Source organism: Rhinatrema bivittatum, chromosome 6 (assembly GCF_901001135.1).
Source record: "Rhinatrema bivittatum chromosome 6, aRhiBiv1.1, whole genome shotgun sequence".
In the NCBI taxonomy this organism is placed as follows: domain Eukaryota; kingdom Metazoa; phylum Chordata; class Amphibia; order Gymnophiona; family Rhinatrematidae; genus Rhinatrema; species Rhinatrema bivittatum.
Window position 1 is genome coordinate 285,833,666 of NC_042620.1, and position 25,813 is coordinate 285,859,478.

At 45.5% G+C, this 25,813-nt stretch overlaps 1 protein-coding gene across 1 annotated transcript; it reads right to left on the minus strand.

Annotated features, from left to right (window-relative positions):
* Nucleotides 1-318: 318 nt before the first annotated feature.
* Nucleotides 319-25,813, minus strand: LOC115094359 (peptidyl-prolyl cis-trans isomerase NIMA-interacting 4). Its single transcript, XM_029607333.1, has 4 exons — nt 25,667-25,813; nt 24,210-24,280; nt 4,168-4,287; nt 319-1,821 (listed from the first exon to the last, which is right to left on the minus strand). The coding sequence occupies exons 1-4, from the start codon at nt 25,704-25,706 to the stop codon at nt 1,663-1,665; spliced, it is 390 nt and encodes a 129-aa protein (XP_029463193.1). The 5' UTR covers nt 25,707-25,813; the 3' UTR covers nt 319-1,662.

Here is a 25,813-nt window from a genome sequence, read left to right on the forward strand (position 1 = left end):
GTCACCACTGATGGGCGCTGCTTCCCAAACTCTGCTGAAGCAAATTGCATCACAATTTCCCACCACCAGGCACAGGAAGGATGAATGCATCTCACAGGTGGGATACAATTTTCAAAATGATTTACTCTACAAGTAAGGCAGCAGCAGTGGATTTACATGAACCTGTTCTATGGTTTCTGTGCACAATTGCATTAGTTTAATATATTGCTGCATGTGTTCAAAGGACTCCTGACAGTGACTTTTAGTAGGAAAAATGCTGTAAAATAATTCTACCACAGAGAGAATGAGCGCAGAGAAGATTATCAGTCCACACATATCTTATCAATAGCTGAATTTATTACTTCATACGGCAACTCCACCGTTATATAGTATATATTTGACTTTTAAGAGTCCCCCAACACGGACCCTGTCTTTCACCACAAGGCTGCGTCGGGAGGGACAAACAGATGAAGGTAGCAAATCTGTATCAGTAGTCATACAAGCTTACAGGGAGCACTCATTCTCTCTGCGGTTTACATGCTAAGTGTGGAGTTTATTCTCCTTTGTATTTTGTGGATTATGTAAAAGAATTCTACAACATAAGGAAAAGGGGTGTGTGTGTGTGTGTGTGTGTGTGTGTGTGTGTGTGTGTGTGTGTGTGAAAAGGGGTGTGTGTGTGTTCGTGTGTGTGTGTGTGTTCCCTTGTCCTATCAGTGGAGATGCTATAATCCTAGCCTGATTTTCAGCATTTACAGTAATTCCCTTTGCAATAGCTGCAGTCAATCGGAAACGAGCATTCTTTTTAAGCAAACATCAGCAACTCACAGGCACCAAGGATTTTTCAACTGAAATGGTTATTGCTTGTAGGTCAGAACTTGCTCTCATAGGATGTGAATGGCAGCTCTATATGCTGCTAAAATAATAGCCCGAGAGCTAGAAATCAGAGGTGAGAGAATTTCTAGTGCCGTAGGTCTCCCTCTTGGAACTGTTCATGAATGGACTCATACTAAGAGAGGCAGTTTTTATTTTCTCTTATGTGCAGTACAGAGGCTAGCAGCAGTTTCCTGTGATGTGGAAATACAGTCGCAATCCATCCTACTGGCCCCAGCTCATTACAGCACTACACTATTAACTTCCAGAATACAAAGTCTCCACAGCAATACCCAAATAATTTGGCAAATGTGATCCGCAGGCAAGGCAACGCTATGTATCAAACTTGGCAAGAAATAGCTAACCCTGCAATCCTCAGAGGACAAGAACATTCTATACCAAACCAAACCTGGCAGAAAAATGTCACCTTGTGATCCATGGGAACCAGCCACCTCTGCTCACTAGTCCACCGTCTTGAAAGAGATAATTAGAAGTGGAAGGGCTTTCCCCTGATTATTTACATGATGGGGGTGATATGGTGATAACATCTAATCCCTGCCATCCCACCTTCTTCCAATCTCCCCTGCCTGATTACAGACAGCTCAGAAGAAACCTCTACAAGTCTGCCCATTCCCTCCACTCTAATTCAGACTATGAATGCAAGATGTGCTCTCAGACCTTGCCTACCAAGTATGCTAACAAGAAAAGGTAGTATAATCCGGGTCCTGGGCTGAAGGCTGACACATTTGGTTTAGGATCTAACATTCACACAGGAGTATAAAAAGCTGCTTATTAAATGTCCTTGGTGAGGAGTTATTTCCTCCCTTCCACCATGATGATGTGGTATCCAAACTTGGTTTTGATGGGTGGATCTGTATACGCAGGTTTGTCCATGGTGCTAACTGACAAGGCAAACGCTGCTTCCTGGAAAGGGCCAACCATGGATCCTCGGGTCATCCAGCCCAGGTCTCCCTGCAGGATAGAGACAGACAGTGTTAGATCAGCCAAGTCTGCTGAGAATCTCATCAGCATAGTGCTACACTCTAACGAACATCCAGTCCTTTAACAGCTACTGGTTCCCAGCTATCTTGCATTCATGCTAAATACAACAGCATAAAACAGCTCTGTTTTATGCTTCTCTACTGAAGTGACCTCGAACCTGCTGCTATTCAGGTCTATCCTGTAAAGTGCGGCCGCGTTTACCCTGCTCCTAAGCCGCGTTCTACTCACTTTCCGGCCGCGTTATCCCTTCCTGCGATCCCGAATCCACTTTAACCTACTCCTACCACGTCCTAAAATCCCCGGCCAACCCCTTCCGCACGCGGCATGTATATTGCATGCAAACGAGCGAATTAGCTATTCCCTAGCATCCCGTAACCCGCGCCCCGACTATCGCTATCTTTCCCTGCCGTTTTGTCGCGCGTTTAACCTGCTAACTTACCGCCTACCCTGACCCCTGCGGTAGAGGCAGGGGTAAGGGTAGGTGGCAAGCTTTCCCCCAGCCCCCGCCGCGATCATGGGTGCCGTTCTCCGGGGCAGCCCCAGTCCTCTCCCCTCCTCCCGAAGCGCAAAAAAAAAAAAAACGAAAAAAAACTTAAAAGCAAAAAGTAAGTCGCTTCGCCGCTTCACTGTCAGTCTCTTCTTCCCTCCTCCCGGAGCAAGGCTGCTTTTCGCGCCCTGCTCCGGGAGGAGGGGAGAAGAGACTGACAGCGGCGAAGCAACTTACTTTTTGCAACCCCCGATCGGAGCTCTCCTGCCTCCCGCTGGCGACTTACCTTCTTCCAGATGGCCGCAAAAAAAAGTATCGTGGCTCCCCTGCCTCCTCCTGCCTCCCGGGGAAGATGGATGCCAGCACGGGGGAAAGCGGCCCCTGTGCATGCAATTGGCTGCTCAAGACGTGACGTCATGACGTTTGGCTTCACGGCATGTGACGTCACGTCTTGAGCAGCCAATTGCATGCACAGGGGCCGCTTTCCCCCGTGCTGGCATCCATCTTCCCCGGGAGGCCACGATACCTTCTTCCAGATGGCCGGACGGCTGCAAAAAAAGTAAGTCGCCAGCGGGAGGCAGGAGAGCTCCGATCGGGGGTTGCAAAAAGTAAGTTGCTTCGCCACTGTCAGTCTCTTCTCCCCTCCTCCCGGAGCAGGGCGCGAAAAGCAGCCTTGCTCCGGGAGGAGGGAAGAAGAGACAGTGAAGCGGCGAAGCGACTTTTTTTTTTTTTTTGCGCTTCGGGAGGAGGGGAGAGGACTGGGGCTGCCCCGGAGACCGGCACCCAAGATCGCGGCCGGGGCAGGTGAGCGGGGGCTGGGGGAAAGCGGCAAAGCGACTTACTTTTTACTTTTTGTTTTTACGTTTTTTTCGCTTTTTTTTTTTTTTTGCTTCGGGAGGAGGGGAGAGGTATCTGTCATTTCAAATGACATTTGAAATGACAGATACCAGCGTGGCGTGAAGCGTTAGGCCCGCGCACCCAGGATACTGTATAGGCGCTCTATCCAGTAAAATGGGTTGCGCGGGCCTAAGGCTTCACGGACCCTTCTTAGACGCAGTTTTCATTTGCATAAAATTACTGTTCAGGATCGAGCGGTAGGCGAGCTGCACTGTGCGTGCGGCAACCGCGGGTGCCCTGGGCACTAACGCAGCTCTTCCTACCGCTCAGTACTGGATAGACCTGTTTATTATTTAAGAGTTTTTTTATACCGAAGTATAGCTAGATGCCTTCACTCCGGTTTACAGATACAACAACTTCGTACAATTAACAGTAGCTTATCTAATAACTATTGAGTACATTTTACATCAACTTTTATAAACAGTGAAACATATACAACAGTTTCTTATGATTAACAGAAGCTTATCCAATAACTATTTAAACACCCCACATTACAAAGCCTGAAGCCCTAAAGTCTGAAATCACTTCTGCTTACAACTTGCCACCCCTGCTAACTCCTCACTTCTTTCAAAAGCTGTTTCAAGCATTCCTATAAAGATGTCCACCTCCTTTCATCTACCACCCCCATGCCTTAAACCAGGGTTTTCAACCCAGTCAGGTTTTCAGGATATCAATAAATGTGATGCATGAAAGAGATCTGCATTCAATGGTGGCAAAGCATGTGAATCTACCTCATGTATATCCATTGTGGGTATCTGGAAAACTCAACTGGCTGGGTGCATCCCAAGCACTGGGTAGAGAACCACTAACTGAAAAACTTCCTCTCACTCTTCCAACTTTCCAAGCTCATTTCTTTCCTTTTCCTTGCCCCTGTGCAGTGATTCACCTCCTTTGCCCAGCTCCCTCTCTCTGCCCTGTGGTGTGCTACCCACCCCTTGCCTGGCTTTATCCTCACTGTACTGTGTTGCCACCTCACTGAACCGCATTCCAGACTTGAGCTTCTCCATGGCCTCGGTGATTTTGCTGTGTTTCTCGCACAGGATGTGTCTCACCTGTCCAATAAGAGAAATAAAATAAATTAAAAAAAACAAAACCCCAGACTAGTTTGCTCACAGAGAACGTCTTTCATGTATCATACCAGTAATTCTGGCTACATGTCCTTCAGACAATTTTACTATCATTTGAAAAATAAGAATATTAAAATAGAATAAAATTAATATTAAATAAAGGCTGAAATCATTTAGCTGAATAGAAACACAGCTAAATAAGATCCTCACAATGAAAATGCACATCAGTAAATTAAGACAGGTTATGCCAAGTTGTATATATTACATCAGTTGAAACCACAGACAACTTCTGCAGATTTCTGTACTGTATTGCAAACTCTAATCTTCTCAAATCTTGACTATTGTAACTCACTATTAGGTCTTCCAGCAGGTTACTTAAAACCACTACAACACTTACAAAATGCTGCAGCAAGAATATTATTAGGACCAGGAAATATGATCACATTACACCCTCGCTGATTTCACTGCATAGGTTACCTGTACAATCCCAGAATCTACTGTAATGTATCAACATTAATATTCAACATCGGCTTGTTAGGAATTACACTACAAACTTACAATCCTCAGAGAACACTAAGATCTCAAAATAAAGGACTACTGACTAATCCCACAATATAGAGCACACATCTGATGCAAGTAAGAGTATTTTCCATAGCAAGTCCAAAGCTCTGGAATTCTATGCCTGAGACATTATGTATTTTACTAAATAGAACTAAAAACATGGCTATTAAGGAGGATGTGACGTCATCCCAGCAGATGGCGGACTAAATTTGAATCTCCCCCTCGGCGTCAGCTAAATCCTCTGACATCGGGCGTCCTAACTAGCGATCAGTGGCCAAAATACGCCTATTAACTTCGGGCTCCCCGGCAGATGTCTCACCGACGAAGAACGGTAGACTTAAAAAAGTTTTCATATAGTAAACTGCCGCTGGAAGGTGAGCCTCCGGGTGACAACATGGCGGGGGCATGCAACGAGCCCGCGGATCTCGGGGAGATGGCCGCGGGAGACTCCACAGCCGATACAGTGCTCCTTACGAAAGCGGAGATGAAGGGCTGGGTCGACGAAATTAAATCCGAAATAGCGGCGAAAACTGCGATCATTATGTCCTCTATAGAGGAGCTGAAGGGGGATATCGCTGAAAATGGCCGCCGCATCTTTGAGGTCGAAACCCGGGCGGAAGCTAACAGCGCGGACCTCAAGGATCAGCACGATAAAATCCATAGCATGCAGGAGGAAATGGAACGTATGCAAGAGAAGATGGAAGACCTAGAAAACAGGTCAAGGCGACAGAATCTCCGCTTCAGGGGCATCCCGGAGGGCCCGGAATATGCAGATTGTATAGCCACCGTGGCCCAGATCAGCGCCATGCTTCTGTCTTCCGGAGCGGGCTCCACTTCTACTTCCACGGCGCCTGAGGTGGAGGAGGTAAAAATTGCAAGAGCCCATAGAGTTTTTGGTCCCCGGGTTAATAACCTGCCCAAAGACATAATCGCCTGCTATCATGAATATGCCGTTAAAGACAGAATTGCGAATATAGCTAGGCAGCAGAATAGCTGGAAGTGGCAGGGCAATGAGGTCATGATTTTTACGGACCTCTCGCCCACAACGATAAAGAAAAGGCGGGATTTCAAGCCGATTACTGATTTTCTACGAAAGGAAACTATTCGATACAGGTGGATGTTCCCCTTTGGGATCAATTTCACCTTGAAAGGCGAAGCATTCCGGGCGAAAACACCGGCTGAGGCCTCCAATATTTTGCGGGACGTGGGTTACCCGGAGCTCGTGGGCCTACCTGCCGCCCCAAAACCAACCGTGCGGCGGGAGGGACCGCCGCGCTGGCAACGTGTGACCAGAGGCGACAAAAGGCTGCGGCGACAAACTGATTCACCCACGCAGCGCGGTGCCTCGGACCGGTGAGAGCTTGGGAGTTCCTGCAGGGGATTCTTTCATTCGCCGGATTTTCATCCGCGGTAATGCCCAGGCTGGGCCATTACTTTTGGACCTGTGGATTAGACTCTGGTTTCTATGGTATACATCATTGTTCGCTATTAAGTTTGATTCACCTATGGTTACTGTTTGTATTATTGTTAAGGCGTAAAGACCTGAGCTAAACTGTTATACTGTTAGTGATGCTCTGTTGTCAAACACTGTTACCATTAGCATATAGGATGTCATTAGGGGTAGACTAATGCTGGGATGATTGACTCCTCCCTTAACCAGACAGCGTGGCCCTGGCAAAGGGATCAAGCTGTGGGGGAGGTGGGAAAGCGGGGGGGGGAAGCTAGAGAGTAGCGGCTATTATCGACTTCAGTCTATAGTGTACACATGGTACTCAAGGGCGGGTAAACCAGGCAGCTCCTTGCAGTGGTTGGGACGGCTGACACTGCCCCTTGGGCTGATAACTTTCTCATATCTATCCCCATGACTACTTTTAACATTCTGTCCCTAAATGTGAAGGGACTAAATACCCCATTAAAAAGGCAATCCCTCTTTGACGATTTGATTCTTCAGCATACCATGATTGCCTTTGTGCAAGAAACACACTTGAAGCGGAGATATGAGTACTTACTTAAACACCCTAGTTTCCCCAGACAATATTGGGCTGCTAGGCCGTTGGCCCATAAATATCTAGGGGTAGGAATACTTATCCATAAAGATCTGATATTTGATGAATTGGTTTGCCAGTCAGACCCAGAAGGCAGGTACTTAGTGCTGGTCATTGCTATTGGAGGGGATACATACACCTTGGTCAGTTCCTATGCACCTAATGCGGGGCAGGGCGCCTATATGGAAGGTCTTTCTCAGCTACTTGATTTGTGGGCAGAGGGTTATATAATCCTCGGTGGGGACTTTAATTTGACAATGGACCCCCGCCTAGATAACTCCCATCAGAACTCTCCCACCAGGCGCTCAGACAGGCAGGCGTTTCGCCGCTTTCTGCGACATCATGGCCTGGTCGATGTATGGCGGGTATGGCACCCCACATCCAGGAACTATACCTTCTACTCTAGGGTGCATAACTCTTATTCACGTATTGACTACCTGTTGGTGGATAAGGGCTGTTGTAACCAGGTTCTAGATCCGTCCCTGGGCCCAATTACTTGGTCTGATCATGGTCCCGTGTATTTAGATTTCCATTTCTCGGGGTACGACAAGGGGCGAAAATATTGGAGACTTAATGATAGCCTCCTCGAAGATGAGGCGTTCTGTACACAGTTATACGGGGACATTCAAGAATACCTGCAGTTTAATGATAATCCTGACACCTCTCCCACTACCTTATGGGATTGCTTGAAGGCGGTGATGAGGGGGAAGCATTATTGCTAGGGGGGCTTATGTAAAGAGATGCAAACAGCAAGACAAGGTTGATACGTTAATGCGTTTACAGAGGCTAGGGCGGGTGCATTCCACTACTGGGGAGGCCGATTTATTACTGCAAATCGACACGCTACGCAAGCATTTGGCAGATCTAGAGGCGGCTCAAATCGCGCATCGGCTAACTTGCAGTCAGCAGCAATACTATGAAGGGGGTAACAAATCGGGTAAACAGTTGGCACGAAAATTAAAGGTCCGTCAGGCCCAGTCAAATATTGTTAAAATAAAGGATGAAAGCGGAAAAATGTTAACTTCTAATGCTGATATCCGGCAACGCTTTCTCCGTTACTATACGGAATTATATGGGGCACAAACCACCATAAATCCCGATGAGCTGGAAGCCTATTTTCACCATCTTACATTACCCCAGGTCCCCCCTGAGACCCAGGTATTTCTTACCAGGGATATTACTGCGGCGGAAGTGACTTGGGCCATAAAATCCATGAAAGTGGGCAAGTCGCCAGGGCTCGATGGCTATACTGCCTCTTTTTATAAGAAATTTTTGGTACTATTGGTGCCCCCGCTGGTTTCCTTATTTAATTCCCTGCAGGGGGCGGCTTCGATATCCCCGGAAGATAATATGGCCGGGGTGACACTCCTGGCGAAACCAGGCCGGGACCCCACGGTGTGCGGTTCGTACCGACCCATTTCTTTAATTAATTTAGACATGAAAATATTGGCCAAAATTTTAGCCAACAGGCTTAATGTTTCTCTGCCGGACCTGGTACATCCCGATCAATCTGGCTTTATACCGGGCCGAATGGCGTCGGACAACGTCCGCAAAACGGTTGACATCATGGGGTGGGCCCGTTCCCATCAAGTCCCCCTGCTGCTATTAGCCATCGATGCCGAAAAGGCTTTCGACTATGTGCATTGGCCCTTCTTGTTCCATACCTTGCGATTATTTAATTTGGGAGATAAGTTTATTACATGGATTCAAAAACTGTATGAAGCGCCCACGGCTTGTCTCAAAATTAATGGGGGATATTCCTCTTCGTTTGCGGTTGGAAGAGGTACCCGGCAGGGGTGTCCACTGTCCCCACTGCTGTTTGCACTCTTTCTAGAACCCTTCACGCACCGTATCCGGAGTAATACTTCAATTTCTGGAGTGAGTGTGGGAGACTTTTCCTCAAAACTGTCTCTCTTCGCAGATGACATTTTGTTTACTCTCACTGACCCCCTGCAATCTTTGCGGGCAGTTTCGGAGGAGCTGGCCGCATTTGGCAGGGTCTCGGGGTTTTCGATTAACTGGGAAAAGTCAGAATTGCTAAATGTTACTGCATCATCAGAATTAATAGGCCAAATTGTAAGGGATTTTCCCTTTAAATGGGCCAAGCACCAGTTAAAGTATTTGGGGATCTATCTGGGAACGGAGCACGATCTCTTTCACTTAAACTATGCCCCACTTTTGAGGAGGATATATAAAGACCTGGAGGAGTGGGACAGATACCACATTTCTTGGCTGGGGAGATTAGCTGTCCTGAAGATGAATGTCATGCCCCGGATTATGTATTTACTGCAGACTTTACCCATTGTCATTCCTGTTAAGCTATTGGATAAATGGCAACGGAGACTAAACAAATATCTATGGAAGGGAAAAAGGCCTAGGATTGCTCTGAAAACGTTGTACCTGCCCAGATATAGAGGAGGGGTAGGCATGCCTAATTTAGCTCGATACCATGGGGCGGCCCATTTGAAAGCAGCCATAGAGTGGCATGACAGCAAAAGGAGCAAACCTTGGGTACGCTTGGAGCAGGCCCTGATAGGACCTTTTCCGATTTCCGCATTGTTGTGGCAGACCCAGGCTTCTAGGTTTCCCAGACTGCCCTTACCAGAGACAGTGCAAGCTACTCTGACCGTATGGGACCGGTGGAAGAAAGCCCTAGTGGGTTCCCAAGGCTTCTTCCATAGCACCCACTTATTTTACCACCGGGGGTTTCGGCCCGCTGGCAATCTGCGGGCGTTTAAATTTTGGATAGATAAGGGTGTTTCCCAATGGTCACATGTTTGGTCCCCCGGGGGATTGTTATCCTTTCCTACCCTTGGCCGCCAATTTCAGCTGGGTCATGCGGAACTTTTCCGCTATCTCCAAGTTAGACACTTTTTTCTTAGCAATCGGATTGAAGCTGACCTTGCAAAGGGTATTTCATCATTTGAGAGCATGTGTAGACATCCCCACATGGTAACCAAACATATTACTAATATCTATGGATTATTGAGCGATGACTTTGACCAGTCTGCGTCACATATACGAGCATGGCAATCGGACTTACAATGTACCTGGACAAGGGAGGACTGGCTGACAATTTTTCAAAGTTTACGGAAGGGATTTATATCAACACAACATATCGAAAATGGATACAAATTATACTACAGATGGTATGTAACCCCAAGTCTCATTCAGCATTACGCGCCAAACACACAAGGGCTTTGCTAGAAACTTTGCCGGGAGCGGGGCACTTTTTTCCACTTATGGTGGCAATGCCCCAAAATACAACAGCTGTGGACAACGATATCGACCTGGATTTCTACGATTTTGCATGACTGTATTCAACTCACACCAGCACAAGCACTCCTGAATGCTGAACTCCAAGATAGATCTAAATCTCATAATTATTTTATTACGTTTGTGGTGACTGCGACCAGATGTGCTATAGCACGGTGTTGGAAGGACCCTGGGGTGCCAACATTACCCATGGTTCAGGCGTTGGTTCTTCATACGCACACCCTGGGAAAGATTACCGCATTTCGCAACAAATCGTCCCTGCATTTTCACAAGGTCTGGGGTCGCTACGAACACTGGCTACGACATCCTATGGTTTCGCAGTGACCAATCATGGATAAACACAGTGACTCCTATTGGTGGAACTCAGGACTGGTGTTTTCTGGTGTTTCTGTAGCTGGTCTGGGAACGCAGATGTCATGGGGAATCTATGCTGTTGGTGGTCCGCTGTTCTGCCACGATGTTTTCTTAATCACGCCTTTGCATTTTTCTGTTCACTATCAGGCGAATTGCTGACCATGTGTCTTTCTGCTATATGATTGATGATATAGGCTAGCTTACTCTATATGGGGGGGGGGGGGGGGGGGGGGGGGAATCCAAGGGGATATACTAGAGTGAAATGGCTTCTTCGCTGGTATAATGGCACACATTGTTCACTTATGATTACATTGGACTTTGTACGTGTTGCACAGCTGTTTTATATTTTGCCAATAAAAGTTACAAATTAAAAAAAAAATTAAAAAAAAAATAAAAAAAATAAAAAAAACATAGCTATTAAAAAACATATAATTTAACTTAAAAACATCAAAATATACAGAACCACAAACACAAAAAGGACAAAAGAGAATAATTGAATCATGAAGAATAAATTAAACAAGAGAATGTAAGATTCTCAAAACAACCCACTGACTAAGATGTGAAAAATATAATTTTTTTTATCTGTACTCTTTGTCATATGTACTAGATCAATTTTAATATGTACTAGAAAGTTTCACTTGATAGAAATGAACACCCTGTAACCAATCTTTCTTTGTTGAATTATAATTATGAATGTTACTTTGTAAACCGTTGTGATCTATACATGGAACAACTGTTTATTTATTTAGACATTTTATATACTGACAGACAGATAAAATTAAATAGTAGATCTGCAACACTAAAGTTTTTTCCTGGAGGCTTTTTGCCTTCCCTACCTTTTTTTTTTTCTCTCTTAAGCAAAGGGAAGTTGTGTAAGGGCAGAGACAATGTAACATGGCTCCCTATTTTCCTTACATGACAAACACAGAGCAACCCAGGGAGTTACTTACAAGCTTAACACACTTGAAAGGTAAATAACATTTTAAAGGGATTTTATCCCTTGCATGCTAGCTCTGCTCTTGCCAGCAGATAAATTTCCTGTATCTCCAGACCGAGTAAGTTGTGTGCCGTAGAGCTGGTCCTATGATACTCTAGCATTCATTTAATTTATTAAAATTGTCTATTTTTCATCCAAAATCTCCCATAATGAATTATAATAACAACAAATATTTAAAATAAAAACCCAGCCTGTAAAATCGATCCCAACAACTAACCCCACCATATAATTCCATAAGACAAAAATACTTCATTAACAATCTAGAAATTCCACATAAAAATTATCCAAGCCACTTGAGATCACTGTGAAAGGAAGCAGACATTTTATCATTGTGCTCTTCCAGCACCCCCCCCCCCCCCCCACTCCGACAGACCTCATCCTGCTACGATGGACTTTGAATTGAGCACTAAACCATCTGAGGTGGAAAATAGCACAGATCTACAGGGTTTTGGAATGGGTCATGTCAAGTAGATTAGCTAAAATAAAGATAAGGCTAAACCGGGAGAATCCAAGATGGCAGACAACAGTAAAACTGAATACAGCTAAAACCATAGACAGAGGTGCCTTGATTGCAGCGGTCACTGGAGCAGTGGCTCTTGATCCCAAGTTTGACGGGAAATTCAAGACGATTTTCCCCAAGCTCAATGCACTATTGGGGTGTCCTTGAAATGGCTACGCAGAGGCTGGACATGATTTAGTAGTGTGTGGTTGACTTAGAAAATGGCACCTGTGGGACAACAGCAATCATGAGTAAAACAGGGGAGCGGCTTGAGGTGATAGAAGCCAAAATAGAAGATATAAAAAAAAATTACTCTCGCTGAAACAATTTAAGATCTGTGGGGCTCCCAGAAACACTGGACGAGTCGAGGGAGTTCCTAGAGAAGTGGTTGCCGGCAGTGCTCCAGCTCCACAAGTCGCTGGGTCCGCTCCTGATAGAGCACATCGTATTGGCCCCAGGCAGGAAAATTGAGACAAGTCTCGGGTGGAAATCGCCCATTTCCTAAACTTCAATCACAAGACTGCAGTTCTATAGGCGATACGTAAGGGCCTCCAGCTTGCTATAGGAGAGAGAAAAATCCTTCTCTTCAGGATTACTCAGTTAAACTAGCTGGGCTGTGCAGAGCATTCTCCCTTATTTGCAGTATTCTTTTTCAGAAAAAGGTTCGCTTCTCGCTCCAATGTCCAACTAAACAGAGTAACCCATGCTGGCAGCAGTTCAATATATAATCACACTGGAGGAAGCATGGCATTTTCTACAGTCATTAGTGGCGAAATTACTTACCTGAATATAATTTTCCTTAGTGTAGACAGATGGACTCAGGACCAGTCGGTTATGCTCCCCTGTCAGCAGATGGAGCAAACTGACATCACAGTATATATACTCCTGCAGTGCCCTCAGCCTGCCAATATTCTCTTCAAAAGCAACTGTGGACAGACTAGCAAAAAAACTTGATTAAAAACAGGCAACCAAAACTGTACTCAACCAACAAAAACACTGAACTCAAGTAAGAACATAGGTACCCAATTTAGGGACTGGATGAACACTTACCAAGAATCCCTTGGGACCCGGAACCCCACAGGAGGACTATTGACCCAATGATTTGGCACCCAAGGGCGGGAAGCTGAGTCCATCTGTCTATACTAAGGAAAACAAAATTATCAGGTAGGTAATTTCTCCATTTCCTAGCGTGTAGCAGATGGACTCAGGACCAGTGGGATGTACCAAAGCTACTCCCAAACAGGGTGGGGGAGGGACTGCCTGCGGGCCAGTCAACACCACACATGCAAAGGCTGCATCCTCCCAGGCCTGCACATCCAGATGATAAAAACTGAAAAAAGTATGTAAGAACGACCACATCCTAGCTTGGCAGATATTGATGGGAGACAACAATCAAACCTCCGCCTATGACATTGCCTGAGCCCTAGTGGAATAAGCCCTAACCTGAGTAGGCAACGGCTTTTCCACATCCACGGCTGTGACCACCTCCTTAATCCAGCTAGCTATAGTAGCCTGCAAAGCTGGTTCGCCCCGCTTCCTTCCACCATGAAGGACAAACAGGCAATCCGTCTTTCAGAAAGGTTTAGAAACCTCCAGAAACCGCACGACAAGACTCCTGACATCCAAGGGACACAGAAGGCAATACTACTTCATGTCCCTGACCTTATCAAGGGACAGCAAGGAAAGGGACTGATTCAAATTAAATTCAAGACCACCTCAGGCAAGAAAGATGGAACAGTACACAGCTGCAACCCTCCTGGAGTCACCCGAAGGAACAGCTCCTGGCAAGACAAGGCCTGCAGCTTGGAATTTCAACACACAGAACATATAGCCACCAGAAACACTGTTTAAGGATAATAACCACAAGGAAAAGCTATGCAGCGGTCAGAATGTAGGGTCCACCAAGAAATCCAGCACCAAATTAAGACTCCACAAAGGAACCGGTAACCACAAGGGAGGCCGAAGATGCTTGACCCCTTTCAAAAAAATGGGCCACTCAGGATGAGACAACAAGGAATCACCATTTAATGGGCCTCGGAAACAGGCAAGAGCTACAACCTGTACCTTCAAGGAATTAAGGGCCAAACCTTTATTCAATCCATCCTGCAAAAAAAGTCTAGAATGATCGGGATCTGAACGAGGAAGAATACCCCTCTCCTCGCACCAGGCCTCAAATATTCTCCAAAGTAGGCTAAGGAAGTGGAGAACCTTTTAGCTCAGAGTAAGATGGCAACCACCTCAGAAGAATATCCACGCTTCAACAGGCGAGCCCTCTCAAGGGCCAACCCATTAGACACAACAGAGTTGGATCCTCGTGAAGAACTGGTCCCTGCTGCAACAGATCCATGTGCAGAGGAAAATGAAGGGGGGGGGTCTCCACCAGGAGTCTTCGCAGATCTGCATACCAGGGATGCCTGGGCCAGGCTGGTGCCACCAGGAGTATTAGCCCCCTGTGGCCTTCAATCTTGCGAATTATCTTGCCTAACAAGGGCCACGGAGAAAAGGCATAAAGCAATCTGTCTTCCAGCCAGACCTGTATGAGAGCATCTATGCCCAAGGACCACGGTTCTCTCCTACAACTGAAGAATCAAGGAACCTTCACACTGCGAGAAGTCGTCAACAGGTCTAGGAACGGAAGGCCCACTGATCCATATCAGCTGAAATGCCTCTGCTGACAACCCCCATTCTCCTGGGTCCAGATTCTCTCTGCTGAGAAAGTGTGCTCTTAAGTTATCTTTTCCTGCAATGTGAGAGGCTGAGATCATGTGTAGATGTCCTTCCGCCCATTCCATAAGTTGGTCTATTTCCTGTGATACTTGCTAGCTCTTGGTTCCTTCCCGGCGATTGATGTAGGCCATCATTATCACGTTGTCCAACATAGCGTGGACCACTTGACCCTGCCACCTGTGGCTGAACTGCAAGCTTGCCAACCAGATCATCTGGGCTTCCAAGCGACTGATGTTCCAGAGGGACTCCCTGGCATTCCAATGTCCTTGGGCCGTCAGCTCCTGACAGTGAGCTCCCCAACCTTGGAGACTCGCATCTGTTGTGAGTACCAACCAGGTCGGGAAGGACAAAGAAACTCCCTTAGATGAGGCTCCTGCAACCACCACTGGAGATGAGAGCATATTGCCATCGGCAAGTGGAGCTGAACCGAACAGTCCTGAGACTGCGGGTTCCAACGAGACAGTAGGGAGCACTGAAGACAATGCATATATGCCCTCACTCACAGCACAACTTCCAGGGTTGCTGACATCAAACCGAGAACCTGTAGATAGGACCATACTGTCGGGCGTATATTGTTCACCACCTGAGACATCAATTTCTGAATTCAAACTTTTGGCAGGAAAACTTTGCCCTGTCTTGTGTCAAACTGAATCCCAGATACTCCAAAGACTGAGAAGGCTGAAGACTGCTCTTGGACAGGTTCACCACCCAACTGAGCTCCTGCAATAGGATATCAACTTGTGCATCACCAGGTGGCTCTCTTCCTGAGACTTGGCTTGTATCAGCCAGTCGTCTAAGTAAGGGTGCACCAGGATCCCTTCTCTTCTCAACGCCACTGCTACTACCACCATAACCTCGGAAAACATTCTGGGAGTGGTGGCTAGACTAAAGGCAGTGCCCAAAACTGATAATGGCACCCCAACACCGCAAACAGAGAAAATGGTGTTCCAGATGGATAGGAATATGAAGGTAGGCCTCAGACAGATCCAGGGAAGTCAAATTATATTCGACTGCACTACCATTATCACAGAGCATAAGGTTTCCATGCGAAAATGAGTCATCGTCAAATGACGGTTGATACTTTTGAGATCCAGGATGGGATGAAACAAACCCTCCATCTTGGGCACAACAAGATAATGGAATAGCACCTCATACTTGACGTGGGTACTGGAACCACAGTCCTCAGCCTGAGGAGCCTTTGAAGCGTAGACTCTACTGCCTACTTCTTCTGCGGGGAGTGGCAAAGAGACACTATGAACATGTCCAGAGGAATACTGCAAAATTCCAGGGCATTTCCTTTTTGTATCACCTACAGGATCAACTGGTCCGATGTAATCTCGACCCATCTCTAATAAGAGAGAGTGTGACGCTTTCACCGGTCCGTACACAGTCAATTGCATCAGTTCCAGGGTCCAATCCCTGAATGAGCTTTCCTGACCACTCAAAAACTCAAATAGAAGTTCAAGGTTATTTATCTTTCCCAGTCCTCAGGCAGGGTTTGAACCCTCCCGGCCTGGATGGAAGGCAGAAGCCCTCCCCACTGAGCCAGCGACTCAATCTCCAAAGGCTGGCTTCAGAAGTTCATCTCAAGTCCAAAGTCTGGCCCCATGGGCCTAACTGCCACCTCCCTCCGTACCTCTGGGATATCAATTCTTCCCCAAAGGTACAACCACCCACTGGCAGTCTCTCAAACAATATCCTTAAGTAGGCACATCCAGATAGTCACACAGCCTGTATCTCCCGGCTCACCTTCCTGGAAGTCACACCAGTCATCCATCTTCCATCTAAGCAGGAGCACCAAAGTTCCAGTCTGGCAGAGCGGCAGGTAGCATGGTCCTTCTCCTTCAGTCCCCAGCAGGAGACTGAAATTGCTGGGTTAGGGAGTCTCTTTTATACTCTGTAACTCCTCCTCCTCTGCCAGCTGATTGGCTCTGAGGAAGTCCCACCCTTAACCTCCCACACCTGTGTGTTTGTCTCTATGGTTACAGGGGAAGCCAGTGTATATCCTTGACTCTGTGTCACCTGGGTTTTCTTCCCCCTCCTTCTAGAACTTTGGTTCCAGGGAGTTTTTTGTTCCTGGCGTTATTCTACCTACTCAGACTGGCATAGTGACCCCGTCACAGAAAGGCATCCCCCTATCTCTTGTTCCCAAAGGTGGGTCAGCAAACCTTCATTGGGAAGCTCAGAAAGATCTACCACACAAGCCCGCTCCTCTCTTGGGCTGTCTGGGTCAAAAGGACTGAGACCTACCAAAAGGCCGTGTCCTCTGTAGGGACAAAACCGCCTGGAACCCCAGAGATGATCCCTCATACTAAAGGGGCGCTGCATTTGCTTCTTAACCTCTGGCAACCGAGGGACTGGTGATTTGCCCCACTTACTGGCCAGTTTCACAAGCAAGCCTTTAAAAGTCATTTTCATAAGATTAGCTTTGGAGGCTGTGTCAGCTGACTAATTTTGCAACCATAGCTGACGCCAGGCCTCTACTACCGAAGTCACTCTTCTGGCCGAGGTATGGACCAAATTGCAACCCGTGTCTGCTAAAAAAAAAATAAACCAGCAGCGGGTTCCATGACCGCTCTGGAATTCCTTCCAGCATCATCAACTTCCTAAGAGAGAAGCAGACAAGATCATGCCACAAGGGCACAACAGGAAGCTATCTGTAAAGTCATTGCCACTGCCTCAAAGGCTTGTTTAAGGATGGCCTCAATCCTCCTATCATACACATCCTTCAAGGCTGCTCCTCCCTCCACGGGAATAGTCGTCCGCTTAGAGATGGCAAATACCAGAGCATCCACTTTGGGAAGACGCAAACCCTCTCTCACAGCTGGATCCAGGGGGTACAGGCCTTCTAACATCCTACCCCCTTTGACATTTGCCTCTGGGGTGTCCCATTCAAGATCACTCAATTCCTGAATGGTGTCCATAACAGGGAAAAAACAAGAGGCTTTATGCAAGGAAACCAAAATGGATTCTTCTTCTGCTCAGACAAGGAATCCGAACCAGCAATACCCAGTATCTTCAAAGTCTGGGAAATCAGGACTGGCAGCTCATTTCTATGAAAGAAATGTAACATGGTCCGATAACGTTCCAGCCCCAGAGGAATTTCCCCATCTTCAAGGGAATCAGGATCTGCCTCATCAGTGCCATCCGGTTCCTGTTGGGAATATCCACAATACACAGAGGCATGGCCCGGCGCTTAACCATAGGACTGGAAGAGGGAGGGTCCACCAGCTGAGGATCCGACCTGACAGGATTGGGCGAAGCTGAAGACTGTTCCTAAAGAAAAGCTTGTAAACTCTGGAGAAAAAAAAAAAACTCCACCCAAGAAAAAGCAGCCAGATCCCTTCCAAACACAGAAGGAGGAGGAGGAGGAGAAGAAACACCAAGGAATGTATTAATATTTCATAGTAAAAACCAAATATGTTGTGTTTGCAGTGGACGCAGGATGCTTTTTTGCAGGAATCTAAGTCTTATAGCAAGGAATTCGGATGGACATCTAATGGACTACCTCCGGCTTTTTCATAAGCGTGCTTAAACAGAGTTATTTAGTACAATATATGGAATATAAGGACCTTACATCCGCATGAGGTGCTGTATACAGGCAACACCGCTTTCATTATTCAACCGCCCCTGAAGCATCTAGATAGAGCACAACTCGGCCTGAGTTGGGCTTTTTACTATGAAATATTAATAAATTCCTTGGTGTTTACCGATCTTCTTCTTCATGTGGTCGCATGCACAGAAGCGCATGAAAACACCGCCTCAGCCTACCATGAGGCGCGCAGGCAAATAGCCTAACTGCAGGGCCTAGGCCACCAGGACCACTCAACCCGCCAGGCTGCCCAGTTCCCAAAGTACCAACAGGAGCAGGAACTACGTCAGAACAGCACACCGAGCAGAGACTGAAGGAAGTCCTACGAAGCCCTCTGAATGTCTTTGTTTCCAAAGGTAAAACTTCTTCCTTCCCTTTTTTTTTTTTTTAAAAACCAAAAAAACAAAACTCAGCACTACCGGCTTAGACAGAGATTGTATAGCTTAAAGGCAGCGGGTGCCTTCTGCACCCGCTGCCTTTAAGCTATACAATCACCTAAGTCCACGCCAGGAAACCCAGCTACCAGACCAAGGCACACATCTGAGGGACCATGGAAATCACCTCAGAAATTCTCAACTGGGAGAGAGAACCCTTGGTATCACCGCATGAGAGCAGAGCTTTTCTCCATTTAAATTTAAAATTCTCCTTCCAAAATCTGAAGCAATCCTCATAGGAAGATGCACATCGACCATCTGCTGGAGACGGAAAATACTGGCATGCTGGGGTCACTGCAGGGCTATAAATACTGTGACATGAGCTTGCTCTGTTCTCTATATGCTGGCAGGGGAGCATAACCCACTGGTCCATAGTCCATCTGTCTACACGCTAGGAAAGAGAGGATTGACCAACTGCCACCAAGAACAGGGTCTACGTGGCTTCCATCACTGACTATAATTACAACTGTTAGGGGGTATGGTAGCATTATCATTAAACGTCTGGGTTTTGGAATACAATGCCAGTGAACATTTGAGTCTGAGTTACACAGTTAAACACAAATTTATATTCATGGCCCTAAAAGAGCTACATGAGACAATAATATTCTAGGACTCTCAGAAGCTACCCATCCAGTGTGTTCTCTTACTTTTTGAAGTGTTCTACCTGACTGGAACAAATGCAGGACATGGGGACGAGTTGAGACAAAGAATCATAGGCTGGCCCAACCGCAACAGCGGCTGCCCATGGTGGTCTGCAGTTGCGAGGGGCTCCAAAGCTGTGTTTGGCCTTGTTTTGCTCCCTATCCCTGGTAACTGTGTTCACTTTTCTCTTTTGAGCAGTTGGGGGGGGGGGGGGGGGTGGCTGGTCTTATTGCTATGACTGTGAATATCATAGTTTCAGTTCTTCATCACTGTATCATAGTACCATACGTTTAAAAACGACAAAAATATACCTCAGAAATGGCATCACAAACTTGTCTCCTCTTGGACCTGCAGGAGCGGGCAGCTGCAGCACTGCTCCCATACTGTGGGAAAAACTTCTGGTTTTCACTGCACGCTCTGTTGTATGAATGCTTTTTTTGATACTGCGGTGTTGGGGGTAGGGAGCCCCCCCTAGCATCATGTACGTGTTCACCTCATGAAGGAGAATGTCCTGACTGAGGAGGAGCAATGGGGATGGCGGATGCGCAACAGGGCAGGTAAGAGATGGAGGAAGCTAAATATGAACATGGAGGGGGAGTTGGGTTGTATGGATTTGATATCTTGTGAGGGAAAGATTTCAAATACTGGATACCACCTGTCTGCCCGGATTGTTTTTATAGGGACAAAGGGCCAATGGTGAAGTCCAGAGGGCTGCCATGGGCTGAAGGTGTCCCTTCTCAGCACAGGTTACTGCTGAGAAGATCACTTTAAAGAAAGTGTCTCTATTAGTAAAAGGAGTATTGGAATCGTCTCTTGGAATGTTTCTGGTCTAGGTTCCCAAATTAAACAACAAAAGATATTAAAATTCAAAGAGAGACCCCAGACAGACATAGCTCTGATACAAGAAATGCATTTAAATGACAAAGCATAGTAAGTTGTGCAGGTGGTGGGTTGGAGAAGCCTATTGGGCCTCCTTGGGAACACAAAGCTGGCATTGCAATTTTAGTAAATAAAACCCTGTCCTTCCAGATTACAGCAACCATCAAAGACCCGGGAAGTCGATTCCTTATTCTCAAGGAAGCTTCTAACCCTTTGTAATGTCTATGCTCCTAACAGTTATAGCCACATTTTTTTTTTTTTATGAATCTCTCGCACAATCCGAGATTCATAGTGTGGTCCCATTTCCTTGGTGGTGATTTAAATCTAGTGCATGACCTGCTACTGGACAAATCTCAACCTGAGACAGCTGGAAAGATAATGGTCACAAAGGAACACCCCTTTTATGTAAATATTTGGACCTACTGGATGCATGGTGCATCCTTTTTCCAACTGAGCTTAATTACATGTTTCACGGGCGCATGCACCTCAATGTCGAATTGACTACCTCCTACTATCTACCTCCACAATATTTTCCAAAGCATCTGGCACTAAAATTGGAACCCTTGAGATCTCAGACCACACGTTTATCTGGGCAGACATTTGGAGAGGAAAAAGACAATGGAAGTTCCAAGCTTATGTAGCCAGAGATCCTGGATTTCAGGCTTTGCTGGAGCATCAGGAAAATAATAAGAGAGACAGCAAAGTTAGTGCTCTGGGGCGAGAAAGCTGCCTTTTGATACACAGATGTGAGGTTATGGATTCTAAAGTACTATGCCTGGAGCAGAAGGTTTGCAAAGATAGAAAGCTCCTTGCTAAACAGCAAACAGATTTGTTAAGGACTAATTATCTCTCATCTTTGATGGCTCTCAATTCATTGATCCATCAAAGACAGAAGTTCATGTTTTATTATAAATACCAATTATTTCAATATGATAACAAGACAGGTAAACTGTTGGCCTCATTGGCCAAGCATAAATTAGGCACCAAATACATCGCTGTAGTTCATGACAAGGGGACTGAAATAGTCAACTGAGAGGTTTCAGAATATATTCCTTGATCACTTTCAGCAGCCATAGGATGCTAGGGAATACTTTTTTCAGAAGATCACTCGTCTGCAACTCATGACTTCACAGCTAGAAGTGATGAATGCTCCAATCTGAATGCAAGAGATCCAACATGGAATTCAGAAAGTGCCCTTTTATAAAGTGTCATGGATGTGAGCCTTTGGGCTGTGGCGTGGTTGACGCAGCCTAGCAGGCTAACCTGCTACGCCATGCCAACAGCTAGTGGAATCGCCTTTATTGGGACAGGAACTGGAGCTTCACCTATACCAACCCTATTCCTCACAGGTTGAGCCCTTGCGCTCCGGGGGCAGACAAGTCTTAGGCAGAAGTCCTGTAAGGGGTGGTCAGACGAAGTCAAGATACAGGCGGCGGTCAAGGCAGGTAGTGATCCAGGAGAGAAATCAGAATTCAAGGCAGAGGTCAGAACCGTAGAATCGGGCTAAGACGCGCAAGGCAAGGCAAGACTCCAATAACCAGATCAAAGCAGACAGACAGGGCAAGACAGTGAGGTAAGGCACAAAGAACTAGCAACATGTACTGCAAACAAGGCAAGAATACCTATTACTGAGGCATCACAAAATAACAGCAGAGAAAGACCAAGTGGCAGATTCACTCTGCTCAATTTGAGTCTCTTCATCTCTGGTCTCTTCCATTGTGTAGATGAGCATACACATTCCCATTTCCCAAACCAACACCATCTTCTCCTAAGCCCCCACTTACCCTTTCAACCCTGCTCTCCCCATCACCCTCCACAATTAAGAACATAAGAACATAAGAAAATGCCATACTGGGTCAGACCAAGGGTCCATCAAGCCCAGCATCCTGTTTCCAACAGTGGCCAATCCAGGCCATAAGAACCTGGCAAGTACCCAAAAACTAAGTTTATTCCATGTTACCATTGCTAAAGGCAGTGGCTATTCTTTAAGTGAACTTAATAGCAGGTAATGGACTTCTCCTCCAAGAACTTATCCAATCCTTTTTTAAACACAGCTATACTAACTGCACTAACCACATCCTCTGGCAACAAATTCCAGAGTTTAATTGTGCGTTGAATAAAAAAGAACTTTCTCCGATTAGTTTTAAATGTGCCCCATGATAACTTCATGGAGTGCCCCCTAGTCTTTCTACTATCCGAAAGAGTAAATAACCGATTCACATCTACCCGTTCTAAACCTCTCATGATTTTAAACACCTCTATTATATCCCCCCTCAGTCGTCTCTTCTCCAAGCTGAAAAGTCCTAACCTCTTTAGTCTTTCCTCATAGGGGAGTTGTTCCATTCCCCTTATCATTTTGGTAGCCCTTCTCTGTACCTTCTCCATCGCAATTATATCTTTTTTGAGATGCGGTGACCAGAATTGTACACAGTATTCAAGGTGCGGTCTCACAATGGAGCGATACAGAGGCATTATGACATTTTCCGTTTTATTCACCATTCCCTTTCTAATAATTCCCAACATTCTGTTTGCTTTTTTGACTGCTGCAGCACACTGAACCAACGATTTCAATACGTTATTCACTATGACACCTAGATCTCTTTCTTGGGTTGTAGCACCTAATACGGAACCCAACATTGTGTAATTATAGCATGGGTTATTTTTCCCTATATGCATCACCTTGCACTTATCCACATTAAATTTCATCTGCCATTTGGATGCCCAATTTTCCAGTCTCACAAGGTCTTCCTGCAATTTATCACAATCCGCTTGTGATTTAACTACTCTGAACAATTTTGTGTCATCTGCAAATTTGATTATCTCACTCGTCGTATTTCTTTCCAGATCATTTATAAATATATTGAAAAGTAAGGGTCCCAATACAGATCCCTGAGGCACTCCACTGTCCACTCCCTTCCACTGAGAAAATTGTCCATTTAATCCTACTCTCTGTTTCCTGTCTTTTAGCCAGTTTGCAATCCACGAAAGGACATTGCCACCTATCCCATGACTTTTTACTTTTCCTAGAAGCTTCTCATGAGGAACTTTGTCAAACGCCTTCTGAAAATCAAAGTATACTATATCTACCGGTTCACCTTTATCCACATGTTTATTAACTCCTTCAAAAAAGTGAAGCAGATTTGTGAGGCAAGACTTGCCCTGGGTAAAGCCATGCTGACTTTGTTCCATTAAACCATGTCTTTCTATATGTTCTGTGATTTTGATGTTTAGAACACTTTCCACTATTTTTCTGGCACTGAAGTCAGGCTAACCGGTCTGTAGTTTCCCAGATCACCCCTGGAGCCCTTTTTAAATATTGGGGTTACATTTGCTATCCTCCAGTCTTCAGGTACAATGGATGATTTTAATGATGTTACAAATTTTTACTAATAGGTCTGAAATTTCATTTTTTAGTTCCTTCAGAACTCTGGAGTGTATACCATCCGGTCTGGGTGATTTACTACTCTTCAGTTTGTCGATCAGGCCTACCACATCTTCTAGGTTCACCGTGATTTGATTCAGTCCATCTGAATCATTACCCATGAAAACCTTCTCCATTACGGGTACCTCCTCAACATCCTCTTCAGTAAACACCGAAGCAAAGAAATCATTTAATCTTTCCGTGATGGCCTTATCTTCTCTAAGTGCCCCTTTAACCCCTCGATCATCTAACGGTCCAACTGACTCCCTCACAGGCTTTCTGCTTCGGATATATTTTAAAAAGTTTTTACTGTGAGTTTTTGCCTCTACAGCCAACTTCTTTTCAAATTCTCTTAGCCTGTCTTATCAATGTCTTACATTTAACTTGTGCTACATATATCCTTCTATTTCTTCTTCCTGTTTCTACTCACCAGCCCATTACCACCATGCTTTATGCCTACAATGGTGCACCACCACTTACCTTTACTGCATTTCCACCTCCTTTAGGACCTTGTGCCTTTTTATCAGCGCTGTCGCTCCCTGATGCGCCACCTTCCCAAAACATAACATATCTCCGTTACTTACAAGCAGCAGCATTAGTTGCAGTATTATCAAAATAATCCTATCAATAGTTAAACCCATCAGCTTGTCCATTTTACCATTTTATGTCTGGCTTCATTTTTCACTCCTGACACAAACTGTAACTTAAATTTCAGAAAGCTCTTTGGTCCCACTCCCAGAGGTGGTGGTAGCCCAATGGGGACCCTAAACAGAACTCTTGGAGGTGTTGTCCAAAACTCCTGTTAAGAAGACATCGGCAGAAGCAGGAAGCAGCAGCCATGCAGGAGTGGGTGGAGACTAAGTGGACCCTGGCTCACATGGCATTTGCTCACTAACTGCTACCTCTTCCCCCAGTTTAGCTATAGGGGTGAAAATCCAGTGAAAAATAACAAAAAGTATGACTGGGAGCCCTCTTTGGTTACTAAGGGTCCTAAGAAATCCTTTGTTTACTTATGCAGACCATCTCTGCCCACTCTTTCGGACTAACCTAATAATTTATGCTGATGTCCTACATAGTTTTTTTTTATAAACCTATCAATCTCTCAAATTAGGCTAACAGATCCTCACTGTACATTGAATAAACCACAATTGTGAGGAATTTCAAAGTCTTTAATAATTTTTTCTTTTTATATTAAGGGAATTAGTATCAGATTTTAACATGCTCACATATATACAGTCATTTGGCTCTTGCCCGCTCATTGCATGAGCCAAATGACTGTATATATGTGAGCACGTTAAAATCTGATACTAATTCCCTTCATATAAAAAGAAAAAATTATTAAAGATTTTGAAATTCCTCACAATTGTGGTTTATTCAGTGTTTAGATAGGTTTATGACATCACATGATATGATAACAGCTGAAGAGGCAGATCATTTGTGAAAAGTCTTTTAAAAAATAGTGGTTTAATATCTATATACATGCATACATATACATTTATTATTTTGCATCTTCCAGAGAAAAGGAGTCTAGGAGCTTTGCTTTGGTCAACTATTTTCAGAAACTCTTTGTCTCTTAACCACCTCCCTCATTATTGCTGCTGCGACCACGTTTACCCCTTCTCGCTAGAGTTCCCATCTAGTGTAATTATTTTCTCACAATAAACTAGGCCAGTCCTTGTTTTATCTGAGCGGCATACTGAGACTTTTAGTTCTGATTTTCTTAGGGAAAGCAGGACTACAGTTCCAGGCGGATGACGATCTTATAACCAGTACCTGATCAGTCTGTTCTGAAAAGAAAAATGGAATTTAGTAGGGGAGGATTCTACTGCCAGATCGGCGTTAAATATTGCAGGGAATAAACCTCCATCTCCTCTACCCCAGCAACAGACCAGTCAGAAAACTACAACTCCAAGGCCTCACCTCGGCATTCATCTTACCTTTCCCGGCCTTACCACCACCCTTCCCTTTGGGGGGCATAATCGAGAACACAGCTAAACCCTGACGCCACACCGTATCAAAACGAAAACAGCCTTGAAACGTAGCTTCCGATTGGCCGCAACAGATTTTCCCTCGAGGTAGGCCTC